The 22240-nt window shown below is 41.2% G+C and overlaps 1 protein-coding gene across 1 annotated transcript in view; it reads left to right on the top strand.

Moving 5' to 3' along the window:
• The window catches only part of LOC310840888 (uncharacterized protein), a 118152-nt gene extending 97639 nt beyond the window's left edge, over window positions 1-20513 (top strand). The window contains exons 21-25 of the mRNA XM_083731087.1: window positions 653-780; window positions 2490-2582; window positions 8039-8127; window positions 15712-15919; window positions 19888-20513. Of these exons, the coding sequence (XP_083587213.1) occupies window positions 653-780; window positions 2490-2582; window positions 8039-8127; window positions 15712-15919; window positions 19888-20058 (689 nt within the window). The 3' untranslated portion in view covers window positions 20059-20513. The remainder of the gene's footprint in view (window positions 1-652; window positions 781-2489; window positions 2583-8038; window positions 8128-15711; window positions 15920-19887) is intronic.
• Window positions 20514-22240: the final 1727 nt, after the last annotated feature.

The raw sequence follows: 22240 nt of genomic DNA, 5'->3' as shown, positions 1-22240 counted from the left end.
GGTGGCTTTATATAATAATTGGAAATGATCAAATTTCTCAAACAAATTTCTCAAATTTCTTTGTGGATGCCTGTCAGGGAACTGCCATCGGAGCTAGAGGCGGAGGGAAGGCTCCAGAGGGATGCCGGAGAGGGTCCCAGTAGGGAGAGAGGCAGCCCATCTGCTGGGGGAAGGAAAACAGCGTAACACCAGTGGAGAAGGGGGGGCAGATGGGGGAATCGGAGAGGAGGCTCCAGGACTCTTCACTGGAGACCAGCGGGGAGAGCACGGGTCCTCCGCTGGCCACACCCTCCCTGCGCAGAAGACTTCCGTGCAGGGAGAGTAGGAGAAGACTTGGCGTCAAAGAACTTCTTTGCTGGAAGAAGTTCAAGAAACGCCCACTGACGGATCCTGCCAGCGACTGAGACAGCCACGAAGCGAAGGGCTGTCCAGACAGAAAGGGTTCAACCAGGTAACCTAGCCAGGAGTGGCGGCAACATACGCACGAGCAACCCCAGAACCATTACAATGCCATATGCTTCAGAAACCACAAAAAACTGAGATGCTGCTTCCAGATTTCATTCAGAATCCTGAGAATCTTACTTTATTTGATAAAGTTGTTTTACTAGTGTTTTTGTTTGTTCATTTGTCTCCTTCACTTTCTGTTTTCTAGATACAAAGAGGATTTTAGAACAGAAAAATAAAGAAGCTTATTTAGAGTCAATTGTTCAGAATTCCAAGATTCCTCCAGAAGAAAGAAGGCTACAAAGTGCTCTATATCAGAGATTGCACCCAGATAAGGTACATGTTAGGGACGTGGGCAGCACTGTGGGTTAAACCACAGAGCCTAGGGCTTGCCAATCAGAAGGTCGGCGGTTCAAATCCCCGCGATGGGGTGAGCTCCTGTTGCTTGGTCCCAGCTCCTGCCAACCTAGCAGTTCGAAAGCACATCAAAGTGCACGTAGATAAATAGGTACCACTCCAGCAGGAAGGTAAACGACATTTCTGTGCGCTGCTCTGGTTCGCCAGAAGCAGCTTGGTCATGCTGGCCATATGACCCGGAAGCTGTCTGCAGACAAACACCAGCTCCCTCGGCCAATAAAGCGAGATGAGCGCCGCAACCCCAGAGTCAGCCACGACTGGACCTAATGGTCAGGGGACCCATACATTTTAACTACACTGCAAACATATCCCAAACGTTTGTGGGATATCATCTTTGTCTGTTTTAACTTAGTGCTCAAATAAATGTGAAAAACCAGATTGTGAAGGCTCCCATAATTTTAAAGGTGAGTGGGGGGAAGTCTCATGATCAGAACTTTATAAAAATTGTACAAAAATGGTAAGACATCTATATACAGCAACAAAAAATGTAACTGTGGCTATTAAAAAATATTAAAGTAAGGTTCTGTGCTCCTACAACTGTTTCAGTGCACTTGTTTTTTAATATATCTTGTAAAAAAAGATAAATTATTTTATGATTTATAAGCTGTTGCAAAGCTGTGTTCCACATAGCTAATTAGCTAATATTTGTCAGGCTTGTGAATGTACTATTGTGCCAGAGAGCATTGTGTTTCCACTTTGCAACTGCACTGTCCCATCATTTTTATCAGTGACTTGGGAGACATTCAAGGATTAAAGCAGAGCTGTTCAGCTTCTTTCCCAGAATACTACTATACTGACCAGCAAAAGCCAAAACTGACTGAGCTAACTTATCCAGTCTCAGCCACTTTGAGCCCTTTGCCTCAGGTGGCAGATTGGGAAGGATGACAGAGTGAATGTGCACTTAGCCATTGCTATCTGCCTGCTCACCACTGCTGAAAATCCAGAACCCCCAGGAAAATACATTTGGAAACTACCTTCTTGCATTGAAGGGTGCTGCATCACTGCACACCACACTTCAATCCAGCACAAAGGCTGTTGGCTGCCACTTTGCCCCTTTTAGGGAGAAGCCAGTGCCACCTCAGATCTCATCCCTGAGAAGTGAAATGCCTATAAGAGCGCCACCGCTGCCTTGCAGTGACAGCGAAAACTCTTTCAACAAACAAGAAGAGAAGGGCCGTCAATCTTGCCCATCTCTGCCTCATTCTTTGAGGATGTCCACATCCTGTCTCAAAGTGAAGGCATTGAAGGATGAGATCTGGATGGCACCAGACTCACCTTCTGGAGTCACTATGCTACAGCTGATGAGCCAATGGGAACACAGTCAAGGGGGGTGCACTGGTGGAGGAAGAGGGGTGTGGGGGGAGCGCACTGCCCCTGGCAGTGCAATCCCAGTAGAGTGCCATTGCAGCTGCCCCCCCCCCACATGAACCTCCGCCATTGTCTGGGTGACAGAGAACATCCAAATAGGAAGGCTACTGGGTGTGGCTAATTTAGTCTCTGCTATTCTACTAGCAGTGGGTTGTTAGCAGAAGGCCAGAACATGGTGTCTAAACCACATTGTACAAAGCAAGAAGATGAAGGTGGGGTATTTCATCCAATATAACTTTCTGTATTTTCTTTTTTTCCAGGATTTTGTGCTTGACCTAAATGACCTTGAACAAGCTCTCCAGGATGTGAACAAATGCCTAGTTTCTCCAAAAGAGTTCTCTTATATTTTCCATGTAAGTTCTACTACTGTACCATTTGTCAGCAGTTAGACTGCTATCACACAAGCTTTTCCAATACTACTGCAGCTGGGCCAAAGGCAATATGTCTGAGCTGTCTTCTGTATGTCTTGGAGATTACAAAAAAAAAAAAAAAGTTTGGCGGCTGACTCATTAGGTTTATATTTTATCAATTTTGCCAACATTGTGTTCAGTGTCTGGGAAGCTAATGCAGTACATAGCTGTGTATATTGGTAATGGCAATGATTCACTGAAATAGTCTGAAGTATATTAGGCTCATGTAACAGGATTAAGATTTTTCTCTTACCTGGTATAAGAAATTTTAGGAATCCTTCAGCTATTGTAAATGGTCCTTAAACTCTTCCTTTACCTTAGATGCCATCTGGGTGAATCACATGTGCCAGTCAAATGAAATTCTTCCATCCCACCCTGCCCAGTATAGTTAAGGAAGTCGGAGGGGCTGAGCTGTACAAGTCAGGGCGTTTGCAAAAGCTGAGAATACCTTTTAGTCTGGAATGTGCCTCTCATAAATATTGTTATTATTGTGGGAGAAAAGGCACCATAAGGCTGTTTGTAAATCAAATATACATTCCAGTCATTCTGGAAGGATTCTAGCCAATGTCTGTTTTATATTCAGATTGAAAATATAGACACTCATACACAAAGCACCCTGGAAAAAAGTTTAAAAGTCACACATGCAAAAATGAGCTACATTTCCGCTGCCAAGTTCCTTCATCGGCCTTGCAGTCTCTACGCCTTTGGTCTGTCCTTTCCCATTCTCTCTGGCTTTGCATTCGTAGAGTATTCTTGGAGTGCAGAGGGCTTCATCAGCCCTGCAGATCTACTCTAGTACACTATGTAGTGCTTCTGATGGTATATTTGTTCTATTTTAAAAAATTATCTAAGAAATTTATAATACCCTGCTTTTCACCATACATCTCAAAGTTGTTTACAGAAAAATCCAAGCTTGCAAATACGTGTTTAATACATAGATTCAAACACCAGAGACTAGAACCTTAGAATAGTATTGGAGTAGTGATACCTATCTACTGAACATCTTTTGTAATTTATACCATGTTTGAAACTGAAAGCTGTAGACAAAAGCTTACATTCTCCGCAAACAGATCCCCCACCCCTTTTTTCTGAACAGGCATAGTGTGGTGACATCATCTTGTTCTCAGTGCTTTTTTATGCAGTCGTAAGCTAAAGAATAGCTCTTTTAAGTGCAAAGGTTTCAAAGATACCATTCACCTGAACTCCATCATCTGTGTTTTGGTTATACCAAAGTACCATTTAGGACAAAATGGTAATCCCATTCCATTGTCAAGCACTACTACTTCCAGGATCAGAGGTGCAATGTCTCTGAATTTCAGGTCCTGGGGAGCAGGAGAAGTCTATTGAAGAAGAGATCTATTGCGTTTAGCTCCTGCCTAACGGCCATCTGTTTGGCCGCTGGGGGAGGCAGGTTGTTGAACAAGACAGGCCTTTTGTCTTATCCAACAGGGGGTTCCTTGTGTTCTTATTAAGAGCTTTTTTTTGCATTCGGCTGCATCTACCGTGCTTGCTTTAAATTCTGAGTGTATTCCAAGGTATTGAAACGAAACACTCCACAGTTATGTGGACTATTGCGCTTAATAAATATAGCCTCATCTTCAAAAAGAAGAAGCAGAAGAAGCTAGAAAAACGGTAACTGGAAAGGCTGTTGGTTGGTCTGAAGGATGGAATAAATCTGGACGTAAGATATTCCAGTGGTTTCAAGAGGGATCTTTCCTTGGTTAATTTGTGGCACAACTCATTACATACCCTTTTTTCTGGGTGTGTTATTTTCACTCTTAGCAACATAATTAGGGTGTTCGTTATTTTGTAAAGAAAATCTATGGAGAACATGCTGTACTAAATAATATTTGAGGCTGATGTGACCAAAAAACCAAAACCGGGCCTAGAGTTTATAATTTGTGAATTATAGGTTCAGGTGTATTGGGAGGGAAATGGTTTAGTACATTTCGCACCCTCAAACATCCAAGCTTTCCCTCATGTTACTTCAGCCTAAGTTGTGGAGCAGGCCTTCAGCCTGAGTAACATGTGTGGATGCCAACACAGAATGACATTGAACTGGTCCTCTCCTCCAGCCCCCAAACCGTCTTTAACGGGAAGTGTGAATGTTTACAGATTAACTGAAGGCTAATCACTGAACTTCCTAGCTGAAGAAGAAAACAGTTTGGTCACATTTTGCCATCCTTCTGGGGGGCTGGAGGGGAGATGTAAAAACATTTGCATTGGCCAGAAATAAAAGCTCATGCTTCACACACTTGTAACCAACCCCAGAAAGTGGGGGGAGCCCTCAGTCTTCTTGGCTTTGAACATTTTGAACAGGAAGCCATTTAGAGCTGGAATGCCTGCCTAGCCAGTCCAAGAAACACCCGTTCTTATTACTTCTGGGCTATCGAAAAAGCTTGAGGTGAAAAAAAGTATAATTTATAAGCAGCCCCTCTTTTCCTGTTTTGTTTAGAATTTTTTTTTCTCTGCTTCTGCCAAGCCTGTTTTTCAAACTTTGCATGAGGAAACACATTTATACTTGCCTTTCATTTTATTTACTCAGCTGTACATCTACCTAAATTGATAGCTGCTGCTCCTACCTGGCTTCAAATCCAAACAAAGAGAGAGGAAGGTGCATGTTATACTTTCATGGTTTCTGAGGCAAAGGAGGAATCTGGGCGGAGGGCAGGCTGCTGTGGGATTGATATCAAGGGGAGTTACCAGCAGACTTTCTTCCTTTCAGGATATCCACAACTGTATGTTTTAGGAGGAGAATGCTCTATAATTTGCCACACATTCAAGCTGGCCAAGATCCTCATTTTGTGGAAAGGGTGGCAATGTTCCCTGAAGAGACCAGTGCTTTTCAAATGCTATTAAAACAATAACTGCCAGCCACTAAAAGAAAGAAAGAAAGAAAGAAAGAAAGAAAGAAAGAAAGAAAGAAAGAAAGAAAGAAAGAAAGAAAGAAAGAAAGAAAGATCACCAAGAGGGTGTGATGCAAAGCATCCCCTTGGGCTTAACCCAGTACAGAGGGTTGAATCTGGAAAAGTCATTGCACACACAGAATTTCTGCTCATGCAATGGATCTTCTCCTCACACCATGCACTGCCCCCCAGTCTGCTTTGGAAGGTTGTGGGGAAGCCCAGAGCAGATGCTGAAGGCACAAGTGATGTGGGGGAGATGCTCCATTGCAGTGACTTCATTGGCTGTAACCTAATAAGTTTAGAAAATCAGGGAAGCATAGAAGGGAAATCAGGACCACTCAGCTACACATGCATGTCATTGCTTGAGTCTAATCCAACCAGCTCTTGGAATATATTCTATTTATATGCAATGGCCACTGAAGTCTGGAGCTTATGCTGTTCTGCATCTAATTTAAAGTATGAACAACAATTGCATTGTCAAGCAATGTTCGAGTAGTGTGATTATTAGTTTCCCATCTCACCCATGTTTGGCTTAGGAAGTCAGATATAGGGAGCCTATGCTGCTGCTGCGGCTGCTGCACATACCAGGTAGCACATGAGAAAAAGGTATTGAGTGCTTACTATTTGAGATATTTTTTATTTAAAAAAAAATCTGCAGGAGATTAATCCAACCTTCAAACACTGTGGAGGAAAAAGAAGACCGCTTCAGTCTGTCGAAGTATTTGCAAAACAAATTTGAATTACAACTTCTCCTTACAAACTGTAGCATAAAAAACGGCTCACATCATAACTATTTCAAAGGCTAAAAGCTAACCACCGGCAATAAACATATTGCGCCAGTAATTTAATGCAGGAATTATGGTGGGGCAGATGCTATTTGGGGTCTGGTGTGGAATTCTTCAATAAAAACCAAGACTTGGTAGAATGTCCTTCTCATTCCACTGAGAGGACTTGCACACACACACAGAGTTTTTATTGCTGAAAGGGGATATTAACATCTTAGAGGGAGGGCTCTTTTCAAGAACTCTGGTAGTGGCACCACTTTTGCTAAGATCTGCCGCCTCCAACATGTATGATTCTATGTGCTGATGTCACTGCAGCCTGGAGTAGTGTTGAGTTGGTATCCTTCTGAATACCAGATGCCTAGGACAAACCACTAGGCACAGTCATGATCCTAAAACTTTCTGTGTGAGCTTTTGAGGGTGCGGGTCTCAGTGCAGTGAAATGCAGGACTAGGGGGAGCCATTTGGGTGTCTGGGGCCTCAGCTGGCCCACTGTAGCTGAGGCCAGTATAATTTAATCTTTTAAAGCCTTACATTTGAAACAGAAATGTTAGGCAGCTGCACTGGACTATCCTTCCCTCTGGGCCCTGCTCCCAGCATAGCATCCCACTATGGTCATATATCAGGGCCCAGAATCATTGGAGGGAAAGAAGATGCTTCTCCTGAGTGCTGGACCCTCTAAAGAAAAGAACAGCACTAAGCTCATCAGCCCTGAAGCACAACCCAGAGAATTATTATTATTATTATTACCTTTCTGATAAGCACTTTCCAACTTTCCTTAAAATAGGCAAACAGATGATTCAGGATGCAGTGAAGAAGACACAATAGAGGCCAGTTCTGTTAAATGGAAACTTTTCTCTTCTTAACTATGCTTCCCATTGTGCCTCAGACTGGTAACCTTTTCAAGAGTCCAAAATGCTTATCATTATGTCTTAGATCCACAAAATATTTCACTTTTGAGGCTTGCAGTCTTTGTTCCAAATACAGCTTCAGTGTCCATAGATTCTGCTGCTGACCTTTCTCACTCCACCATAAATGAGGCTATGTGGATATGCAGCACTATTTGTAGTTGCAGTTCTAAAACTCCTCAGAAACGTACTTTCTTTTATCCACAGCATTTATGCTTTCTGTTAGCTTAACACAATTAGGGCATACACTACAATGGTTACAAAGGAAATGGACCATAATGCTGAACAGTTGTGTTTCCTAACACCTTAATTTAAACACAAAAATGGGCTTTCCCTTTTATATATGAATTCCTGACAGCAGCTTTGGAGATTACTTGCTTTTTATTATTTTATCTTTTTTAGGTTATCCACCTACACATAGTGACACAAAGTTCATTTTTAAAGCATTGGTTCATTGGTCTTGTGTTGTGCACATGGTTCCTGATCCACTGTAGAAGCATGACTATTACCTCCAAGTGGTGGTGCTGGGGAGAGTGCCACCTCTGGAAACCATGCATTTGGCATCATTTTCTGCACATGGCTTCTGATCCAACAGAGGATTCTCCATCTTTCCCATCCACAATGACCTGCCTTGATCAGCCAATGACTATTGCATAAGATCATCGTAGAACCATTATGTTACATTTGCTTAAGAGGCTTGAGACAAAGGTTTCGTGAGCTGACAGGGCTCATCAGCTGATGGCACTGATTATTAACCCAAGTGACTTTCAATATATGCAAGCAGCTTTTTCTTTCTCTTCCAGATTCTTGAACTCCCAGGTCAACAATACAGGCTAAACCTCGAACTGTTCTGTGTAGTGGCAGCTCTGTCTGAGAAAGTGACACAGCTTGAGTAAGTGAAAATATAAACCAAAGCTTCAATTTTAGGAAAAAGAAGGCAGAGCAAAACAGCTGGTGGAAAATATTTAGATGGAAACCAGTTCATATAATCAGAGCCAATTCACGCCATCACTTCTGGGGCTTTGGGACATGTATATGGTTCTAGTCATTCCAATTAAAATGTTCCCATAACAGTTAATCTGCAAACAGTTTAGCAAATAAATCTTGCTGCTCTAATACAAATGATTTCCTTCTTATTTAAATGTCAAATGAATGAATCCATGTGTATATAGTATAGGGACAGTTATACCTGGGGTTATTTTTTTCTACTTGTTTCTGATTTATGATTGTTGTAGGATCCATGTCTTATTGCTTTATTTGTAACATATATGAGAAGTGTAAACACAAGACATTTAATTGTAAAAAATGTTTACTGGAACAATAGTAATTACAGAGGTACTCGGTCTGGCTGAGCCTCGTTCTTGGTCTTAGCATGAACCTGCTATGGTTTATTGGGTTCATCAGGAAGTGATTCAAGTGTTTTGTCTATATATTTAAAAAGCCCAAAATAAATTTTATCATCTTCCCAGTGACTTCATATCAATTTATTCATTTTACAAGAACCAAGTTGTTTATTTGTCTGGTGGTCAGTTTGATGAAGTCATCCTTGGATGAGAATGTCAAGCCTTCTCGTCAATGTGTCATCTTCATGCTTTCTGTCAATAAACATTTGTCAATTGAGGCAAAGCATAATGTATAGTTAGGTTGTGGTAGAGAGCTGAATTCACAATGTGCATCACTTATGAAAATATTTTGTTCCTAAAGGAAGTTCATTTATTCTTACAGTTAGGGCTACCATCAAAACCAATCAAATGCAGAACTCAGGAATTGCTAAAAAAAATTGGCCTAATTTCTTGAATCCACTTTGTTTTTTCTCTGGGATGTATGGATGTTAGGGGAGTGGTAGTACCTCTGGTGGGGGGCACATTGTGTTCCTTCTGGAGTATTTCTCCACCTTTGGTCCCACCTGCACTCAGTTCTCACCTGTGGCTCATGTGACAGCAACCATGCCCCAGCTTTAGCCTGGCCGTCTAAACCAGGTAAGGGTAGCTGATGGGCCTCAAACCCTCGGTGAGTTAGGACCTTCCCCTGTGTGCAAAGTTGTACAGGCTCTGATGTATTGATACCAATAGTGGGTCCAGTGGTCATGAAGGCAGTTTCTGTATGTGCTGTAGACGGAAGCGAAGGGTAGATGAGGCTCGTCAACCTAGAAGATGGAATACTGTAATCCTAAACCTCCACTGTTTTGTGGGATAGCTTTGGGAGAAGAAAGGGCTAAGGAGTATATCCTACAAAAATATGCAGTGGAGTCCCTAAGACTCTTGGATGGCATCTTAAACGCCTCCTTATGGCAACTCCTACAGCCAAGATGGTGCTTAACATATTGCTTTCCTTTCCTTTGGATCACATCAGTGATGCCAAGAGGGGGGTTTTGTTGTCTGGGCATCCCAGGACCTCCATACACCCTGCCCATACATCCTGGGAAGGTCACTTCAATGCTCCTCACTTCATTTGCCTTCTTCTAAACTTAATCAAAGAGGCATATGGAATAAATATGCATGTCTAATAATAGCTCATGCTTTTAAGGTCAGCTAGTTTCATGTGCAACAACCATTTGTATGCAGAATAACAAATCCTTCAATATTCAATTTTTAAAAATAAAAATTCATCTCTGGTTCCAGATCAGCACAAATAGGATAAGGTTTCTTTGGGAAGTTTTGAAATAGGACTGTTAAATTCCAATGATAGAAGCAGGCAAGGAAGTTGGATCCCCTAAACATCCTTATAATTGCCCCCTTTTATATTGCCTTAATCACACAGGTTTGAATCAGAATCAAACTGGTTTGAATCTAAAAAGAACAAGGTGTATTATACTCTGTGGAGCTCCCCCACTTGCTAGCTCCCACTGCAGCTTCTTATATTCCCTCTCCACAAAGTTCCTCCTGAAGGTCAGAGAACCCTCCCAAACAGCATGAGATGTGGTACAGAGAGTTGGAGCAGGAGGGGAGTCAGTGGAAATTGGGGTGAGGAAGGTTTGTTCAAGCCCAACCACATTCCACCAGTAAGCAAAGACGAGTTGAGGGGATTCTTTGCATCACAAGCACAGTATGCCTTCAGGCTGGGTCTTGTTGATTCTCACAGGCAACTAGTTCACTTTAGAAACTTATTTAAAAATATTTAAATGATAAAATGAAGACAGAAGTTATAAGCCCAGGTCTGGAGCACGTATTAAATTATGTGAATTTGGGAATGTGCCCATATACAGTCGTACCTTGGAAGTAGAACAGAATCCATTCCAGAAGTTCCTGCAGCCAATTGGAAGCCGCAGAAGCCCCGTTGGATGTTCGGCTTCCAAAAATAGTTCAAAAACCAGAGCACTCAGTTCTGGGTTTCAAATGTTTGGGAGCCAATTTGTTCGGGAGCCAAGGCATTTGAGATCCAAAGTTTAACTCTATATGATCTTGAATAGTGCCCAGTCTCCAGTTACTCTGTTGTGGCTTTCAAAATGGGGCGACTGATGCAGTGTGACTGTACCCCAGGTGCTTCTACATGTGGGCACCCAAAGTATGTGTAAAACACACAACAGCAGACACAAGAGAGACTGAAATGTGATGGGCCAGGTGGAACTTTGCTAAAATCCCTAGCCTCAGATACAGGAAAACAAATTGAAAACAGCTTTTCAAAATAAGTGAGATTTAAAGATAAATTTTAAAGATAAGATCGAGTTGACTTTTATGGACAGAGTGGGGAAGACTGACATCTATTAGATATGTCGTCTGTTATGCCATCTATTAGATATGCCATCTATTAGATATGCCATGTTAGAGACAATGACAGAGGCATGATTGCAAATGTATTATAGTGACGTCATATGTCATAAGCAAAATTGTATGTGGCAGATAAAGTGGGACTTCCCAGACTACTTTTGACTGTCTTGACTCTTGATGAAAGTGGCACACTGATGTCTTTTCAAAGCAAGTGTCACAGTCAAGATGACAAATTTCGACTCCTGGGTGGGTGGGAGGGGGACATCTTATTGACAGCTATTCCATTTGCCTGATAAAAGTGTTGTACAGTGGTACCTCGGGTTACATAACGCTTCAGGTTACAGACTCTGCTAACCCAGAAATAGTGCTTCAGGTTAAGAACTTTGCTTCAGGATGAGAACAGAAATTGTGCTCCGGCGGCGCGGCGGCAGCAGAAGGCCCCATTAGCTAAGGTGGTGCTTCAGGTTAAGAACAGTTTCAGGTTAAGGATGGACCTCCGGAACGAATTAAGTACTTAACCTGAGGTACCACTGTATCTATGAAACCTGACGGGAATGTGATAGCAGCTGTGTATAAGAAGGCCACCAATAAAAAGCTTTCATGATGTTTTCCTCCCCTGATTGCAATATTGAAAACAAGCTTGTGGCTATAAACACTGCTGCAGCTGATGCTTGAAACTTTGTTGTAGGATAAACGGTCTGTTCCCTTCCACAACTTGCAAATGTAAGAGACTCTGGTCTCAGACAGGAGTTCTACCATGGTGGCTCATTAGTCCCTGTGCCCCCTGAAATTAAATGATACCCTTGGGCAAAATCTAAATTAAGTTACTGTGAAAAACTAAAAATAGAACACATTGCATCCCTTTGCTTCTTGCTGTCGGATTGACTATTTTCTTGCACCTACGAAAGTGGGACATTTTTGGTCTCCAAGGAAGTTAGCTTGTTTCCTTGGAGACTGTTTCCTTTAGACACATCAGAGTTGCTGAGGGGATGCTTTCACTGCTTACCTTGGCAACCATGAATCGCTTAATACTCTGCCCATGAATGCAGGCCTTTCAGTGCATTAGCCCTTGCCCGCAGGTATAAACATTCTTTCATGACGAAAAAAAAAAAGGTTGACAGGACTATATGCTACATAGATTTCATTTTTAAAAACGATAAACAAAAGCATATTATCCAACAGAATAATTCCATGAAAACATGTTAGCTGTGAAGCTGAGGCATGCCTTTTATTGTGCAGATCCTGAATATGATCAAATGTCCGGTTCCATGACCAGCAGCCATATTGTGCTACGGCCATGAAGAAAAGGACCATGGGAAAGCTTAATGGGATGTTTTGTGGCGTCTATAAAATGGGATACCATGGGTGATGTTTATGAGGAAGACAGCTGCAAAGGAAGAGCAGGACTCCCGCTGGTCTTTCTTACTGGCGTAAGGTTTGAAGATGTTGAGGGCAGCAAAGGTATGACTGAATAGTCTTACCAGCCATACGACTTCACAGGCATTTTTTTGAAATGTCTCAGTAGGCAAACACTACAGGCAAAATTCTCAAAATATTTACCAATTCACAGTCCTTATACTGGAATAAAAAGGGATTTGTTGTTCTCTTCCAGTAAAGAAGGCAGTTGAAAAGGGGCTGCATCAAAAATAATCCACTCTCCTCCCTTTAGTAAACTGGAATTTGATGCAATACTGTATCAGTCATGGGGCTTATATTACATTTTCTAAATGAGTTAGCCGTTCCCGTAACTTCATGAATACTTTACCAGGGCGGGGGGTGGTGAGAGTTAAAAAAACATAATAGTCACAATAGCTCCTTTGTACCTTCTAAGTGGAAGATGTCCATATTGCACAAGCAAAACACAAGGAGAAAACTTCCGCAAAAGTATGGCTAGTGTGTGTGTGTTTCTGCCTATGAGTTTGATTGATCAAGAGCCAGTGTCAGTGGGGCTTTTTTTGAAAAAAATGTTTAGGGGTACTCTCGTTTTGACTCAAGAAAATCTCCATTTTATAGTTGAAATCGGGGGAAATAAATACAGTAAGTGGACAGAAGTACAAAGATTCACAAAATGTTTAGAGGTATGTGTACCCCTGCATCCCCCCAGAAAAGAGCACTGGCCAGTATGAATGTTATTAGAACCTAAAACAGATAGTACCTATGCTTGAGAAAACAGCCAGAGAGTGAGTTGTGCACTTGTGATAGTATTGATTTGATCTTGTCAATTCTCGGATTTTAGACTTCTGTTCAAAATAAGCTTCTTGTGGCAAAAAAAGAGCCAACTACACAAGTTTCCATGGTGTCTAGACTGAAGGTAGTCGATAAAAAAAGAAGACCCCTGAAGGGTCAGGCCATATGTTCATCTCGTTCAACATCCATTGTCCTAAATTGGACAGCCAGATTCTGAAAGCAATATTAATTCCCCACTTGCCTCTGCAGCAGCTGATAATGGCATATTTATTATCATAAAAGCCTCTCTAGGTATCATAGGTAAAAACCATCAATGTAATTTCACCAATATTATTTTAGTTATTGAACGTATCCATTAATACTAGAGGACTGGCCTTTTTTGTCAAGCCCCTTCCTATTAATCTCTAACATGGAAAGTGCCTTTTTAACTGATGCAAAAAGCAAAAGATCATGGCTTTCTGTATTAGCTTATCTGACAATTTTATAATTCACCAGCACCGCCTAGCCAAGGCACTCAAGATGCTGCATACAATCCAGAAACACAAATCCTATTAATAATGATGGGACAATAGCAGTCAAATTATTGGGTTTACAAATTTTGCTTCTTTGCACCAACTCTTCTACCCAAAGAGCTTATTGTTGGTCATTAGTTGGGCCTTGGAAAAAATAACATTGTGAGCAGTTGAGACATAAGCAAGCACTCCATACAAGAGGCGGTCTGATGCAAGCAACACTCCATTAGGTCAGAGTTGCAAGATTCCATGGATAAATCCATTTAAAATGGATTCCTCTCCTATCATCAGCAACTTGGGGATCAGAGCATGTAAGTCAGGTATAGCCAACATGGCACCTGGCAATAGGAGGATGGGAGTCGTTATCCTAAACATCCAGAAGACATCGCATTGGTTACCCTTGATGTGAGCCCAGCATTGCCAAATAAAGCATGATGAGCACAAACACACCAAGAGACTCCAAGGGTGATCTATCAACCCCATAAAAATTGGAGGCTTTGGTGATCCTCTTCACTTCCCAGATGGAATGTGAACATGCCAGAAGGAGAAGGAGAAGGAGAAGGAGAAGGAGAAGGAGAAGGAGAAGGAGAAGGAGAAGATAGACAGTAACTCCTAAACCTAGCTAGGAACTAGGTACCAAAACAAGATGAGCAATTTTGCTGGCATCCTCCCCAAACAGGAAGCATTATACTGATAGAGAAAACATTTCACTTTCATGAATTTTCTTCTCACAGTTACACACATTTTTCATTCCTTGTTTAGAACCTAAAGTTGTTCCATGTGTATTTTTAGCAAGTTCATCTACAAAATAGTGTAACTAACACACCCAATTAACACAACAACATTTTTCTTTGGTAGTCTCTGTAGGACATACCAATCACCTCAGGATGCACTCCCTTTCTTTTCTCCCTCTGCCCCTTAGTGTCACCTCCTCTTCAACTGCTTTGTACAGAATTGGCTTCCTCCCAGTAATACATCAGGCTGGCACCATCGCACTTCAAACTATGTCCCAACTGGAAGGTTGCCCATTGCCTTGTGAGTGCCAACAATTAATACAGCAGCCTGTGCCATTTATGTGGCACACGTTCAACTCCTCTTTACTGTTTTCTTAAGGCTTTGCGGAACAAAGCTCTGTGCTCAATGCTTGGGAAATTAAGGGAATAATGGCACTAAGTTGCCACTGAGGTTGCAATCCTGAAAGTGTTTCTTTTGTTGTCATGACTCATAAACAGTCAAATAGTCACAATATTGCAGGCTTTTCCCATGACTGACATGCACAAGAGCGTCCAGTTCACAAAGGGCTCTTGACCTCTTCCTTGAGCATTCAGCTTGATTTACTTGTGGGGTATTTGTATGTCAGCATTCAACACTTGCATTTTCCCATTACTTTCCTAAATGCAAAAATCCCATTGGAAAAAGTGGATTTGTTGCACTAGGGCAACAGAGCACTTTTATTCATTTCAATTATGCAAACCTCAGTTTCCAGGTTATGATTGAATCCCTCCTGCAAAATGATGACACCCTGGAGACACACACAATTATTTGTGCAATATGCATCCCTTCATCTTTGTGCTCACTGTTGGAGATCTACAAAATGCAGAGCTGCATTTGCAGAGTTGCAGAATCTTCTAGAAAACTGTGCTTTCTACTAATCTGCAATAAGCAGGTGTTTGAAACTGTCACCACTGCCTTATTAGTGTCAGTAGCTCAGGAGGATTCCAACCAAAAAGACATTTTAAATAGCTGCTGGTGCCCTGTAGGTGCCGGTGGCAACCTGTTGGGAATAGAGAAATGGCCAGATCCATGTGCAATTAATAAACATTCTGTTGAGCCAGTCCAGTAAGAAAAGTGCTCTAGGAGAAAAAGACTATGACATCAGTGCTATAATTTTGTCAAACCTTGAATTAAATTCTTGCAGCTTTAATTCCTTATGTGAAACATTCTATCAATGAAAAATATTTACAATCCCTATCACTCTACTGCTAAAAATCTGAAGAGTAATTTCATTTATGTAATTCATAAAAAGGAGCAGATGTTGAAAGATTTTTATCTTGGTTTCCTCACCCATAGCCCAGTGATTAAGAAATTGGTCAATAAATTGGATTTTGAAGCCTTAAGCGTTCGTATTGAGAAAGCAAAAGATCTCTGGCATCTCCTCCAGGACGATGAAGGAGAGAAAGGAAGGAAAACAAACAGAACGACTGGAGGATCAGTCAGCATTCGCCGACTGGCAGTTGAGCTGGCAGCAGGTGGATTTTCATTGGAGGCTATTAATTTTGTAAGTCAAACCCTTCACGATCCCATTTTCTTTTCATGGCTGCATGGCACCAGTCCAAAATCTCGGGTTGCATTTCCTGAGATGATCACTTTCACCCACGCCCCTTGAAATATTTATATACTTATATGATACTTTTCAGAGGCTGGGGCACTTTGACAGTGAAGAGCTAAACTCTAAAGCTGTAGAGACGGATATCCTTGCTATGACTTTAGCCTTCCAGACTTAGGCTTACTGTACCACGTATGATCCAAAACATCATATATGCCTTGGAGATAATAAAAACCAAAGTTTGTTTGGCCTAGTTGTTTTCAGCTGAGAGTAGCATTAGTAGAATGAGAGAGTATCAAATGGCACTAGTATTTAGTATAAATTATATACTGCAGGTATATGGCAGGTAAGGCAGATTATAAGGTCAGATCTTTTCATTGACACATACAGTAGGTCAGGTCAATTCAGATGTTTTTTCTCTCTTAACCATTTTGCTTCTTATTCATAAACTCTTCAGTTCTCACTATCTTCATAGAAAAGGATATAGGTCACATTTCCTTCTATTACAAAACAGATATAGGGCTTTATTAATGCTTAATTTTATTTTGTACATTAACTGACTGTACTCTTATTATGCCCATACAAACATATTCTAACAACTACCATTTTGGAGCAGGTGAAAGATTGAACTAACTTGGTACTCTATAGCTGAAAACAGAGAAACACTGCTTCACTGGTTTTGAATCTTTTCATAATGACGCTGAAAGTTTTTCCATTGCCAAAGATCGTTCAGCTGATGCTACAATGAGCTTCCTACTGTGGTCACTTTTCTGAGGAACTGAAGCCACATCACAGCACGTGGCTTATATCAGGAGCGCCAGCTTGCCTTCACTATTAAGGGGCCAATGTCAGATGTCATGCACCACGTGACACTACGCGCTGAGGTAGAGCACAGCAACATTGGTGCTCAATATTGATGGGGTCTGACCCCCTCCTTAAGAATTTCAGGGGAGCCCAAAGTGCGCCTCCCAACTGGCACACCGGGCTTGTATCCAATGTTAGTCATACTCAGATTAGTCCTGTTAAGATTAATGATCATGACTACTCTAGATATGTTAATGTCAATGTGTCTACTCTACTTAGTTGGCTACATGCATGCTTCCTTGGACTTATTGTGCATTATTTCACATTATTGACAATCTTATCTGCCATTCTTTTGCCCTCCGTTTCTCATGCCAGAACTCTTATTGGTCTTCTGCAATCTGTTCTCTGCAATCTCAAGCACATAGTGGTAGCCCAGTCCTATGAGCTGCTGCTGCACTGACATGGTAGCTCATAAGGTCAGATGCAGGAGCTCTAGCATTTTCACATGGAATACAATGCTTCAGCTGCACCATTGCTGGCAAAGTGAAAGCCACCAGCACTTGTGACAACAGCTGCAAGGATGCTACTAGCCCAGAGACAGAAAGAAGAAGTCGTCCCTACCAGAGAGGAATGGCAAACCATGCTGTTGGACTATGCCGAAATGGCAAAGCTGACTGGAAAACTCTGGAACCAAGGGGACAAAAGCTTTATAAAGGAATGGAAAAAATTATAAGTTATTTAGGAGACCACTGTAAGCAGATAGAAACACTGGCAGGATTTTGATTCTACTTGTAGTGTAACAAATACCATGGACAATATGGATTGCTATAATATTTAGAGTATGGAAGAATACGCAGTTGCACATGTTTAAAATGGGATGCCATGGAGGTGGGGGGGAAGTCGCGACATTTGGAGTAATCTCTGTATATGGATATCTGTTCAGATTATTACAAATTTGTATTTGTAAAATCAAATAAAAATGACCCCCCCCCAAAAAAAAGCTACTAGCACTCGTTGGCTAATGCTTTCTGTGCTAATCATCTATGTGACATCCCAAAAATGAAAGTGGATGTGATTATGATCAACTATCATTTCTATTATTATTTTATTTTTTGATGCACAGAGTGCTTTGCAATTCATACCTCATTTATTCTTGCAATGACCCGTTGGTGGGTTAGGTTGGCTGATTATGACTTTTTCCAGGCCACCCAGTGAGCTTCGTAGCTGAGCAACTACTTGAACCTGAGTAACCCACTGTGACCAATTTCAAATTATACCGTATCCAATGCACCACATTACAATTCCTAAGCACAACCTCGTGCTTCCTTTTAAACCCTGTTCCAAGGATTTTATCTGGCAAGCAGAGTGGAAATGGCAGCTTTGAACCATTTACCGGGAAACGGATCCAGCTGTAGTGGTAGCAACACAAATCACAGCCAATCAATAGGATTGGAACGTAAAGCTACAATTATCAACTCAGTCCTTGAACTGTCCAAACAGAAGCCAATTGGACATGTCAACTGGAGTAAGTAGGTCAGAAGGAGGAGGAGATGGAAGAGGAAGTGGAAGTGGAAGTGGAAGAAGAAGAAGAAGAACCTTTGCAATGCAGGAATATTCAGCTGCCCCATACAGGGATTGAACCTGCAACCTTGGAAAGGAGGAGGAGGAGGAGGGTTGCTAAGGATCATAACAACTAGCAATGTGAATGAAATGTGAAGAGAACTTGTAGACACTTTTTTAAAAAGTCACCACTTTGTAGGAAGAGAGAGGAAAGCTTTAATATAACCCCCAAGCCCCCTGCTTTTTGATTTAAGGGAAGGAAAAACAACAACTGTAAAAGTCAAAACCACTGGGTTCAGCTTCATCAGCCAGCTCCTAAAAATAGGCCTGCTTTCTTACGGAAAGGTATACAAAGTAGAAGAGAAAAAAACAGGCAATTTGAACGAAGCTTCTCCAAGTCGTCTGAATTTGGTGCCAAGCATACAGGGCAGGATGATAGTTAAGAGGCCTCCAGTCCCATTTTTGGATCTTTAAAGGCACTGGTGACTAAATACTCCATGCTGGGAAGCAACCATGGAAAATAACTTGATCTTCAGTGAACAAGCAGTCTAATCATTTTAACCATTCTTTGAGGTTTGCTTTTATGTAATTCAGCTTAATGACTTTAGCAGGCTCCTTCATCAGGGTTTTGTTTTCACATACTGAATGATCACTGGCCTATGTGGTGGTTAAAAGCAGAACAGTAGAATTCCAAATCCTATCTGGATACAACCTTTTGGAGAATCCAAAATGTACTCTGCTTCATTCTTGGGCATCTCTGCTAACTGCTCCAAAATAGCCTTTGCATAATCTTTTTTTCAGGAGTTCCATGCTGAGGGGAAAGGGAGCTATTTCTCCATTGGTGCAGATTTTCATTCTAAACACACATCTATACACACACTCGGTTTTCCCAGCATATATTCTCATGAGCTGGGCTTTGGTCATTACATGATAAAAACGTTTCCCCCTTCAAATTTAGGGGCAGCTATCAAGAAGCAAGTACAGCAACCAACAAGTAAAACAGAATCTAACCAGGTTGACATGGAATTTTTCCTGCTAGGCCTATGCTCATGGTACTTATAAATATACCAACATAGGTTCTTGGATAAATAAAAATCCACAGCCTTCTTAAAGAATTGACAGGATCTGTAGCAGGCTAGTGAGAATTGTTTAACTTCAGTGCCACTCTCCAATGTAGCAATTATGGATGAGGAGCTGGTAGGCATTTCTAGCTATCACACTTCTATGTCTGACAACCCAACCCTAATCCAAAGTCCCTGAACAGTTGCTAGCACTTCTCCAGTGCTCCTGGCTCCTCTAGGTGCATTGAGGGAGCCCTGTCTATGGCAGTGGTGGACCTTGGGATCTCAAATGACAAAATTTGATGCACCCCCACCTGTTAGTTGTGGTGCCCCCAAGGCACTGCACCCTACTAGATCAGGGCATATATGTTGCTAAGTCCATTGTGTGACATCGTCAAGCAAAATTATAAGAGGTTCCATGCATTTCTAACTAAGAATCTTATTATGAAACCAACTTTCATAATGTTAAAGCTCTCTTTGAAATTTTCTTCTCAGGCCCTGCAGAAGTTCAACCGCGGAAAAGCAGGTGTTCTATCTTTCCTGGATTTTGTTACCTACATCCCCTTGTTTGTCGAAATCCACGAGGGCATAGTTCAGAATCCTCTTTCACTAGTCCCAAACACTATTCCAGATCTGGAAGATGAGCTTCATATGAGTGTGATTTAGAAATACAGAACTGCAAGGTGAATCCAGCAATGCAAGAAGACCCAGATATGGAAATCTCAAATATATATATATTTATTTAATTAAGAATTTGCTTAAAGTTACTGTTGATTGCTGTACAAACCTCAAATAACGTTGTTGTAGTCAGTGCTGATCATTAGAGATTCCCAGTGCAATAGAGACTTAGGTGAAATTTGTGGTAAGATTGTTCTACTTTCTTCAAAGACTATATATGATTCAATATATTTAGTTACATTATTACCCTATACAGTGGTACCTCAGTTTTCGAATGTCTCTGTTGACGAATATTTCAGTTTTTGAACGCCGTAAACCCAGAAGTGAATGCTTCGGTTTTCGAACACACCTTGGAAGTTGAATATGCTACGCAGCTTCCGCTGAGTGCAAGATCCTGAGGCATAGCTGTCGACTGTCGAGTTTTCAGTTTTTGAACATTTCAGAACTCATGAAACATCTGCTTCCTTGTAACACTAGATCAGCTTAACTCCAGTAACATTCACATAACCAATAACAGCTCTTTAAATTCAAATTAATACTTTAATATACCGTACTATCATTGGCACACAGTTTTTTTCTGTTCCCAAAACAACTTCTGTTTGCCCTTTAGCAAAGTTATCTTAACTACATAATTGTTTTAATTACTTTTAGCACAATAAAATTCATAGTTTTAATAATCAATATACATATTGGCATGGCTTTTATGTTATTTCCTATATATGTGTGTGTGTGTGTTTGTGTGTGTACTTTTATGATTAAAACAATGAATGCAATCCTATGCAATTTTTCTCAAAAGTTAATCCCACTCAACTCGAATGGTACTTACTACTGAGTTTGTGTGTATAGGATTGCAGCCTAAGACACAAAAAAAATGTTTATGAGCATTTTATTTTTATTTTTTTGTAAAAGGCATGTGTCTGTCAGGTGCAGGCGTGGTTGCTCGAGAGCAAACAGGCAAGACTCCCACCGGTCTGTTCCAGGCTTTATTATCTGTACAAAACCTTTACAGTGCAGACCGCCTCAAGTCCATGTCTGCTCAATCGCTAGCAGAATCTGGCAGTGGGAGGTCCTTAAACTTTCCGCAGCAGAGTAGTCTCTTGACCCCCATCCTACGCCTTCCCTCTCTGCGCATAAACCGACTGCGCAGAGAGGGTGTGGGCAAAGGGGGACCTGCCTCCCCCCCCCCCCGCTTTGCTCATGCACGGTGTTTTGGCTCTCTCTTGCATCCTCCGAGCCCTACATCTCTTCCCCACTAGAGGCGGGGCTTCCCTCCTCCGCAGAGGAAGTGCTGCTTCTTAGGATCTTCGGAGGCTCCCTGTAACCCAACTGCCCTCCCACCTCTCGTATTATCTAATAGTTTCAGCTTGATGGGATTTAACAAATGTGCCCATCTCTGTTTCAAAATCAGAGGGAGAAATATTTCATCTTTAAAAATCTATTTGGTCATATATCCAGAACCATTCCTTAAAAAAAAAATGCTGTTTGTGTATTAGCATCTAATCTACAAATACTAAACTGTTTCTGTTATTATTGAACTACATGATCCTCCCTCTGAAAACAAGAGCTGTTTTGTAAATGGGGTTTTGGTAGACGTAAGCAACAAAGCAAGTAATCTGGTTTGTGTATTTTTGCTGTTTCATTGTGTTCCGAGTCTGAAGCTCAGTAAGATTTTGCTCCTAATCCACCTTACGCAGAAATGAGTTTTAAAAAGGAAAAGAGGTAAATTGAGCACACCACCTAATTTCATGATGTGCACATCAGTCCTTACTTCTAATGCATACGTTTTTCTGGAACTCATAGACAAAGTTCTCCATTTTAAAAGCACACATGTCATAATCTCTTTATTGACAATAATTTAAGTAATGTGGTAATGTTCATATCTGAGCTTTCAGAAGTCTTCTCAAGCCATATCACAAAATCATATTCTGGGAGGTGGGGATCATTCTAACCACAGTATAAATGATACATAATTGAATCTAGAATACGTTAAATCAGTCGTGCCAATTCCTTCATATTTCAAAAGCTAACAATCCATTATCTTTCTTGAGTTTGCTTGAGTGAAAAGGAGAAAAGCAAGCCTTCATCACTACAGAAAGAATCCCAAGAAGCTCTAAATTTATGTTTTAAATTAAGTATATTTTATAGTTTTATTTTGTAAGCTGCTTTGAGA

The sequence above is a fragment of the Podarcis gaigeae genome (assembly GCF_964106915.1).
Source record: "Podarcis gaigeae genome assembly, chromosome: 3".
NCBI classification, from domain to species: Eukaryota; Metazoa; Chordata; class Lepidosauria; order Squamata; family Lacertidae; genus Podarcis; species Podarcis gaigeae.
The sequence above is the reverse complement of the archived record's forward strand: the minus strand, read 5'-3'. Positions and strand labels throughout refer to the sequence as shown.